The 8,583-nt window shown below is 57.3% G+C and overlaps 1 protein-coding gene across 2 annotated transcripts; it reads right to left on the reverse strand.

Moving 5' to 3' along the window:
- Positions 1 to 1,488: 1,488 nt before the first annotated feature.
- On the reverse strand, positions 1,489 to 8,583 carry BAK1 (BCL2 antagonist/killer 1). 2 transcript variants are annotated; one of them, XM_010359117.2, is made up of 6 exons: positions 8,315 to 8,583; positions 6,105 to 6,205; positions 4,729 to 4,864; positions 4,235 to 4,378; positions 2,976 to 3,156; positions 1,489 to 2,849 (listed from the first exon to the last, which is right to left on the reverse strand). In XM_010359117.2, the coding sequence occupies exons 2-6, from the start codon at positions 6,172 to 6,174 to the stop codon at positions 2,745 to 2,747; spliced, it is 636 nt and encodes a 211-aa protein (XP_010357419.1). In that variant the 5' UTR covers positions 6,175 to 6,205; positions 8,315 to 8,583; the 3' UTR covers positions 1,489 to 2,744. The 2 variants fall into 2 exon arrangements, with proteins under 2 accessions (XP_010357419.1, XP_030785152.1); XM_030929292.1 differs by lacking the exon at positions 8,315 to 8,583 and adding an exon at positions 6,948 to 7,079.

Raw genomic sequence — 8,583 nt, forward strand, 5'->3', positions numbered from 1 at the left:
GCACAATTTGAGTAGAAATGAGTTATTTTGGTTTATCTTCCCTAATACCCGCACAGCCCCGACACTCTCGTTATCCTCGCAGCACCTAGCTGACCGTGTCCGACCTAACTTCTCACCCCCTGGTTTCAGAACATCCTGGCAACGGAATAGAGGGCGTTGGGGGGCGGGGCAGGCCAAAACTTTTTGGGCTGCCCCACCCATGCCTTTCCGGTTAGCGTTGCAACTCCTTAGACGAGTAGGCTAACCACAGCCCACCCGCCTTTCTTCCAGCGATGCAACGATCTGTTCGCGGGTCAATGTTCAAAGCCCAGAGGCTGGAGGGGGGTGCGCCCCGGGGGCCCCGCCCAAAGAAGGGCACGCTTACGTGCTCGCGGCGGCGGCCATCTTGGACTCGGGCAACCGCCCACCTCTAGCCTCTATGGCATCGGTCGGGGGCGGAGGCGACCCTGCACTGTGGGCCCCCTAAACCTGTGCTCGCAAGCCCCACGTTGTCCTCCTGCTTCCACGTAAAACTCGAGCCAGTATCCTGGTGGCAAGTCTTCACTCCTTGGGTGACTGAGAAAGCACCCGTTTCCTTTTCTGTAAATAGTAGTTTGAGCATCCCTACTACCGTCTCCATACCTATTATTTGGGCAGATGAACTCTCAGCATAAAGCTTGGCACACAGTACGTGTTCTATAAATGTTGTCTGTGAGCTTTTCCTGTACACTGCGGGGTGCCTGGTAGCAACCACCTTCCAGCCACCACTGCCTGCAGCACCGCCTTCTCCCTTTTCCAAGATCGCGTCTGTACTAGACTCGATCCTTGTGGAGGGAAAAGGGGCTTGGCAAGCCCTCCCCAGAAGGGTGAAAGTGAAGCTCACGAGTTCTCTTGGACTTGCATGTGACCGTTCTGGAAGGGCGTCAGAAACACAGACCAGGGTGCCCAGGACTGGAGAGACTGTAGATTTTGGAACATTTCAACGCCCCCATGCTTGTTATTTTTATCACCCCTGGCTGCGTCCCCATAGGGACTCCCAAGCAGCATAAAACTAGAATGAAAGCCCTGCGTGTGTGCTGACTGTGGAGACATCATGAAGGGGGAGCTGGGACATTGTGTCCCAAGCAGAGCTAAATGTGGGGGAGAAGGGCCTTTTGGACCAGTGTGGGTGGTAGCCCCAGGCTGGGAGAAGAATTCAGCCCAGGTCTGAGGTGGCCTGTGCAGATACGTGCAGCTGCTCCACCAGCTCCATAACTAAAGGATCTTCCAGATTCCCTAAAGGGTAGGAAACTGCATGAAACCCAAAGAGATGAGGGAAGTGCATGGGGAGGGGCCAAGGCCTTCCATCGGGCTGGGGGCTGCAGAACCATACTCAGACCTCTATGGGATTCTGGGGGCCTAGTGTGGGGTTTTATTCAGTAATAAGCCAGAAGCGTGCCAGGCACACACAGATTCCCACAGTCTGGCCTGATGGAAAGAGGGGTAGCAGAGAATACAGAAACTACCAAGTCAGGGTGAGGGGATTGCACAGTTTATTTCCAAACACGCAGAGGATAGGGGGTGGCCTATGGGCTCCATCTGCCTCCCCTCCCTGCATTTGGCTGAATCAAGAACTTCTCCCCCCTCTCCCACAAGACCCTAGGCTGTGCCCAATAGAGAAGGCACTCTCACCCCCACCCTGAGGAGAGACCTGAACAGGTGAGGAGCATGGAGGGTGGGGGGACAGAGTTCAAGTATTCACAGTTCCCCCATCTACACCCCTGGATTACACTATGCCAGAGCCATGAGGGAGGATCCCACCTCTGGGATTCCTAGTGGTGTTGATAGTCCTCCCACTTAGAACCCTCTAGATGAACTCCCTACTCCTTTTCCCTGAAATAACAAACCAAGTCCTAAGCCCTGTAGTCTGGGCAAGGAGGGGCCTTAGCAGGCCACTCACCCAAGGCCCCCAGGGATGGGGGTGAGGTCCTTCACCTGTAGTGAATGGGTTGGGACAAGTGTCTATAAGGCGAGAGGAAGGGAGAGAACTGAGAGGACCTTGGGAGACAGGCTCGGAGGCCTCTGACACCTAAGTTCAGACAGCTCTGGTCTGCGACTCCACCCCACTCCACACCCCAAGCCCAGAATCCCTGAGAGTCCAACTGCAAAGGCAGTATGGCCGGAGGGAGGAATGGGAGCAGGGGGAGAGTTGGGCAGGACCTTGGCCCCCCTCTCCTAGTAGGTCCTGCTCCTGGGACACACGATGCTTAGGGAGGGCCAGGACCAGGCTCAAGTCCCAGTCCCAGCTCTTAGGCTCTGATCTTCCATAATAGCTGAATCCTGGGGAACATAGGGTATACCCACCAACCTCCATACCCCAGACGTCCTGGCCTCAGGTAGAATGGTGGGAATAGGCTCTCACAGGGTATTATAGAAAGCTAAAACCATTAAAACACTTTCTGGGGAGAAGTGGCTCCCAGTCTCTTGCCTCCCCAAGTTATCAGTCTCCCCAGCTCCTAGCAGACAGGGCTAAGGAGGTCCCAGAGAGCCGAGGGAGGAGGCCACAGCCCCTGGGCCCAGAGAGGGCCCACTAGCACCATGCAACATTGAGGCACCTCTGCAGCCTGACTGGCCCCCTCACAGAGACCCTCTGAAGCTGGAGTGCACACTTGCTAAAGCTTCTGTACTCTTGAGGGGGGACCCCTGCAAGGGAGCAGAGAAGGCAAAAACTTGGCTTAAGTCCAGGCAGGAGTCTGAGCTGGGACCCCAAAGGGCACCCTTGGGAGTCATGATTTGAAGAATCTTCGTACCACAAACTGGCCCAACAGAACCACACCCAGAACCACCAGCACGTTCAGGATGGGACCATTGCCCAAGTTCAGGGCTGCCACCTGCCGGGAGAAACAAGGTGGTCACAGAGAGGCTGGCAGAAAATACAAGCACCCAGGGAAGGGGTGGGGCCTGGGAGAGGGGCAGCCCCAACAGCAGGGAGGACATTGCAATCCTTGGATACTCACCCAGCCACCCCTCTGTGCAATCCACCGGGCAATGCAGTGATGCAGCATGAAATCGACCACGAAGCGGGTCACCTGGCCCAGGAAGCCAGTCAGGCCGCGCTGGTAGACGTGTAGGGCCAGACGGTAGCCGAAGCCCAGAAGAGCCACCACACGGCCCCAGTTGATGCCACTCTCAAACAGGCTGTGGGCAGAGCATCCCATACCGTTGGTGGAGAGTCTCCAGGAAGCCCTTCAGCCTGCCTGGCCTCTCCCACCCCTCTCCCAGCTGGAAAACTAAATAGCTTAGTTGTGAATTAAGGCCACAGAGGCTGCCCCAGCCTGGCCTGTATTTGGGAACGACCTGGGTCTCTGCGAAAGGAGAAAGCTCAGGGCCTGATGAGCTGGATGCCATTGCTGGGGTGTACGCTCAGGTGCAATGGGGCACAGAGAGGGTGGAGGACAGAGTGAGTGGATGGAATCAGCGGGGAGATTACCTGTGGGTGTTGTTGCTGGCCTGGCAGCCCGAGAGACAGCAGAGAGAAAAGGACAGAAAAGATTAGGGTAGTTCCTGTCATCACAGTGGTATGAAGGCTGGCCTCTAAGTTCACGGGCTGGATATTTCAGCTCTGAGCACTAATTCTAAAATCCATCACTCCTACCTTCACCTCCCGCTTCAGTCTACCCCGACACTGACCTCCCTAACTCTGGTGGTAGCAATGGCTAACACTTTGTAAGGAGGACACTGATCTAAGCATATTTTCCCTATTTTACAAACCAGGAGACTAAGGACTAGGAAATTTCACAAAGGCAGAAGGGGCAAAGCTTGGATTTACACACAAATATTTGGTGTCTTTAACCCCTAGGATGCCAGATTATAGCAACTAGGAGCCATTTCTAGGACCTGGCAGAGGTTAGCACCCTTACCATCTTCAGTGTGATATGTGGTTTCAAATTGGAACCATGAAGGATAGCTGTGTCCCAGCTGGGCCGGGGAACTGTGGGCGACATCTCCACCTCAGGCCCCCTCTAGAGTCCTGATCTAACCAGTCAAGTCCTTGGAGTCAGAGATCAAAAGAGCTGTGAGCTAATGCCCACAAGACGAGTCTGGGACCCCAAGAGAGAAAAATAGGGGGCTGAGACCACATGTGAGTTCACAGCAGACACTGGACACTGACAGAAGGCATCTCCCCATGCCGGGAGCGCATCACGCAGGCAGGGTATGGTGTGGTTGTGACAGGACACAGGAGTGACTGGAGCCGGCAGGGAGGTGGCTGGGGTACCTGGAGGCAATCTTGGTGAAGTACTCATAGGCGTTCTCTGCCGTGGGCTGCAGGTGCTGCAGCATGGTCTGGAACTCTGAGTCATAGCGTCGGTTGATGTCGTCCCCGATGATGGCGAGCTGCCGTCCCACCTGTCCCATGGTGCTGTAGGAGCAGGAGGCAGGCAGGTGAGCGGGTAACCAGGCAGTCAGGGCCAGGCCTTGGCTCATGGCAGAGGGGTTCTGCCTGAGTTGTCCATGGCCCTGTGCACCCCTCTTGGAGGTCCCCGACAATGTTCTAAGACATGAGTGTTGGCCTCCGGGACAAGGGGCAGGCATGGGTTAAAAAGGATACAAGGTCCTGGATGGGGGTGGGAGCTCAACATAAAAGAGGAGCGACCATGAGAGAAGGACAAGACCCCCTAGGTCTCCCCAGCTCCCAGGACCTTTAGGAGACTCGTGCGAGCCACTGCCTCCCTGAAGATGTCCTTGTGGGCCCAGCGGTTGTAAACTTACCTGCTAGGTTGCAGGGGCAAGGTGACCATCTCTGGGTCGGCAGGGGCAGCCGCCCCTTCAGCCTCCTGTTCCTGCTGATGGCGGTAAAAAACGTAGCTGCGGAAAACCTCCTCTGTGTCCCGGGCTACCTGCTCCTCTGAGGATCAAAGCTGGGAGTCAGGGAGAGAGGGCCGAACCCTGGCAGCCCCATGCCTTATAGGGGGTTCGCTCTTCCTAAGGCCATAACTGTCCTCACCCATGGAAAGAAATATCCCTGACGGGAACGGTGGCTCACACCTATAATCCCAGCACTTTGGGAGGCCGAGGCGGGCAGATCACCTGAGGTCGGGAGTTCAAGACCAGCCTGACCAACATGGAGAAACCCGTCTCTACTAAAAATACAAAATTAGCCGGGCGTGGTGGCACATGCCTGTAATCCCAGCTACTCAAGAGGCTGAGGCAGGAGAATCACTGGAACTCAGAAGGCGGAGGTTGCAGTGAGCCAAGATCGCGCCACTGCACTCTAGCCTAGGCAATAAGAGCGAAACTCTGTCTCAAAAAAAAAAAAAAAAAAAAAATTCCTACTTCAGCGCCTTAGCCACCCCTATAACTTATGCTGTGTGGAGAGTTGTTCCAGCACTTGCATTGGGTCCTCACAATAGCCCTGGGAGCAGGCAATCCCCAGATTGCAGGGGGAAAATGGCACAGGGTGTCTAACGTGTGCAAGGTCATACAGCCAGAACAAGCCGGGGAGCTGGGACAGTCCCGGGCATTTGGGCTCTTGAGTCTGCGTTAGTACATCTCAGCTCCGCAGCCCTTTGTGTGCAGGGAAATGTGGGAAACAAAATCTGAAATTGTAGCCTCAACCCAGAAAAGTGACACAGGGAGATAGTGACAGACCCGGGACCTGATTCCCAAGTCCAGGGAACAGCCCGCTGTGGGGTGTGAGCTGGGGCTTCCCTGGCTGTCCCCTGGGAAGAAGGAAGGAGGGCAGCCATCTTACTTCCTCCCCAAGTCACAATAATTGCGTTCCCTGTTGAGCAGACCTGACTGGGTGATTGGCCAGCTTACTTCCTTATTTCTCCAGCTGGAGGGATACGGCAGCCAGACCTCACTCTACTTCCTGCCTCCCTCGCCCCTGACCCCGCCTTCTGCTCCGGTGGCACTGTGCCCACCTTACACTCACTTCCTGGCCTCTCCCAACCTCCAGGCCCTCCCCAGTCCAGACTCCTCCCCCTCCTGGGCTTAACCTTGACAGCAGCTCCAGCCTCTGAGCCCGTGGGTTCCCACCCACAGTGGGTGAAGCCAGGTGAAGGAGCCTGCCTGAGTCCTGCTCCTTCCATCCTCATGACAGCACTCATGGTTATGGGATAGGTGAGGGGCAGGAAGACCCTTACCAGAAGCAGAAGGCAGGGCAGGCTCTCCGCATTCCTGCCTGGGAGGACCTGGGCCTTGTCCCGAAGCCATTTTTCAGGTCTCAGTGGAGGACGGGGTCAGCCTGCGGGGATGGGCGAGAAAAAGCAGAGATGGGGGTGAGCATGGACCTGTGACTGGGGACCCCAGACAGGTTGCCATGTCCACATAGGAGAGAGGGTCCCCCATTCCCAGAAAGGCCCTCAGTCCTCTGGGACTTTGGCCAGGCTGGTCTCAAACTCCTGACCCGTGAGTCTGCCTCGGCTTTCCAAAGTGCTGGGATTATGGGTGTGAGCCACTGTGTCTGGCTTCCTCTGGGACTTTTTATTCTCACTCCAGCATGGGTCCCAGTGAAGTCTGCTGAGAGGAAACAACTTCTGAGCACTTCACTGGTGACCCTTCAAGGGAGACGGTAAGAAGGTGAGGCAGCCAAGGGCAGACTGAGGTATCTGCACCCGCGAGGAGAGTGTGGCTGCAGCAGTGCCCCTGGCTCTCAAGTTCATGCCACTCCTGGGGCAAGAGCCTGGGGGGTCTTTAGCGGTTCCTGGGGCCTCCTGCAGCCCACCCAGCACATGCTTATTGTAAGCGAGCTCCTGCCCAGCCCATGGCCCATGAAGGCTGCCCTCAGAGGCCCTACTTCCCTCTGGCTGGTCAGAACACACCTGCTTTTTAACTCCGGGCTGTTTGGTGGCCCTTCTCAGGGCCACTTTCCCTGTTTACCTCCTGCCTGTGCCTTCCTCACCCCTGCCTTGCAGTGACCGGAGGGAGCCCTCAGGATCAGGCCTTCTTCGAAGCCCCACAGCCTGCCTCATATTCCCACCACACACCTGGTCTTCTGTCCCCAGACAACTTTCCTCTTTGCCTGGTCCTGACCGCAGCACCAACGTGCTGTGACCCCTCATCGGGGCGAGTTTCCTGGATGTCAGCTGTTTCACTTTCAGTTTGCACCCCTCCCAGAGCCCCATTTCCCCAGGCACCCTCCAGCCCTCAGAAGGAAAGCGCCCTCCTCCTATCTCAGAGGGAGGGGGTGTGCAGCCCCACCCTGGGCCAAGCACACAGCCCCACCCGCACCGCCCAGGGCCTGGGACCTTCGCCCACCCTCCTTCTGCTAGGCCTGGGAGTGTTTTCGAAAGTGTCCCAAGAGCTCTGGAGAAGGGGTGGAGGAGGCTGGACCACCTGTGCCCTCACCCAGCTCCCCACTCCTCCTTGCTCTGCCGGACACGGACAGGGTGAAGGCAGACCCTCCTCGCCTCCATCTCTAGGGGCAAGGCCTTGTTAAAACAGAACTTTGCAGCCGGGCACAGTGGCCCAGGAGGTCAGGAGTTCAAGACCAGCCTGGCCAACATAATGAAACCCTGTCTCTACTAAAAATACAAAAATTAGCTGGGCGTGGTGGCGCACGCCTGTAGTCCCAACTACTCGGGAGGCTGAGGCAGGAGAATCGCTTGAACCTGGGAGGCGGAGGTTGCAGTGAGCCGAAATCGCGCCACCGCACTCGACCCTGAACAACAGAGTAGACTCTGTCTCAAAAAACAAAAAGTAAACCCCCCCCCCCCCCGTAGCTCGTTAAATAAGATGGCCTTCCTTCTTCCCTAGTCCCCAGAGCCCGGCACCCTCAGGACAGTAGGGCCAGAGGATGCTGACGGCACCCCCAACTCCCTCTACCAACAACCCAGGCTCCTGAGGGGAGCAGGTAGAGCCTCAGGACACCCCCCAAGGCCAGCAACCTATGCTGACTCAGGCCTAGCTCTGCCCCCCAATCCAAGTGGCCTAAATTCCCGGTGAGGGGAGCCACCCCCTGACTTCCTGGGCTTGCTGGGCCCCGATGAATGTTCCCCAGGGATACATGCCTGACCAGGCCCTGGACCCAGTCTAAGGATGTTGGGCAGCAGGAAGCGCTGAGAAAGTTCTCTCTCGCCCTTGACCTTGGCTCTGACCTCCACTCCCATCTCCCAGACTGTTAAAGGACCCAGTTCTCACAGTTCTCCAGCATCCAGGGCTGGGGCAAGAGGGGAAGCTGGAGGGGCAGCCAGAAGTAGGCTTGGCACGATCAGGTCCCCAGCCGGGGCGGCGGACCTGCCCAGGCAAGCCTTGAGCTTCCCCTTCCCCACCCGGCTCCCGGCGGGCTCCCTGCCCCACCCTGGGGCTGGGGCTGCTGAGATCTGGGAGGACGGGCAGGACCCTTCCAGCTTACCTGCCGGGATCCTGGCCCAACCCGGGTGGCTCAGCAGGGCAGAGATGGAGGTCCCGAGGGGCTGGTGGCTGCTGCTCCCAGGGGCTGAGTGGGAGCCCGGCTTCCAGGAACAGGCGTCAGTGCATTCCTGGCATCTAGATGTAGCCTTTGCTTGTCCCTGTGCGGCCTGAGGGACCCGCGAGACTCCAGTGATCATAGAGGTGCCAGCGGCAACCGGCTCCAATCAGCTCCCTCTAGAGGAAGTTGCTCTGTGGCCACCGGATGCAGAC

The sequence above is a fragment of the Rhinopithecus roxellana genome, chromosome 4 (genome assembly GCF_007565055.1).
Source record: "Rhinopithecus roxellana isolate Shanxi Qingling chromosome 4, ASM756505v1, whole genome shotgun sequence".
Lineage (NCBI taxonomy): Eukaryota > Metazoa > Chordata > Mammalia > Primates > Cercopithecidae > Rhinopithecus > Rhinopithecus roxellana.

Bases quoted from the DNA above. Each gene is read 5' to 3' on its own strand.
- BAK1 (XM_010359117.2), bottom strand. From the start codon at position 6,174: ATGGCTTCGGGACAAGGCCCAGGTCCTCCCAGGCAGGAATGCGGAGAG. The intron at 4,865-6,104 runs GTAAGGGTCTTC...TTTGATCCTCAG, and splicing joins TGCCCTGCCTTCTGCTTCTG to AGGAGCAGGTAGCCCGGGAC. The intron at 2,850-2,975 runs GTGAGTATCCAA...TTCTCCCGGCAG, and splicing joins TTGCACAGAGGGGTGGCTGG to GTGGCAGCCCTGAACTTGGG.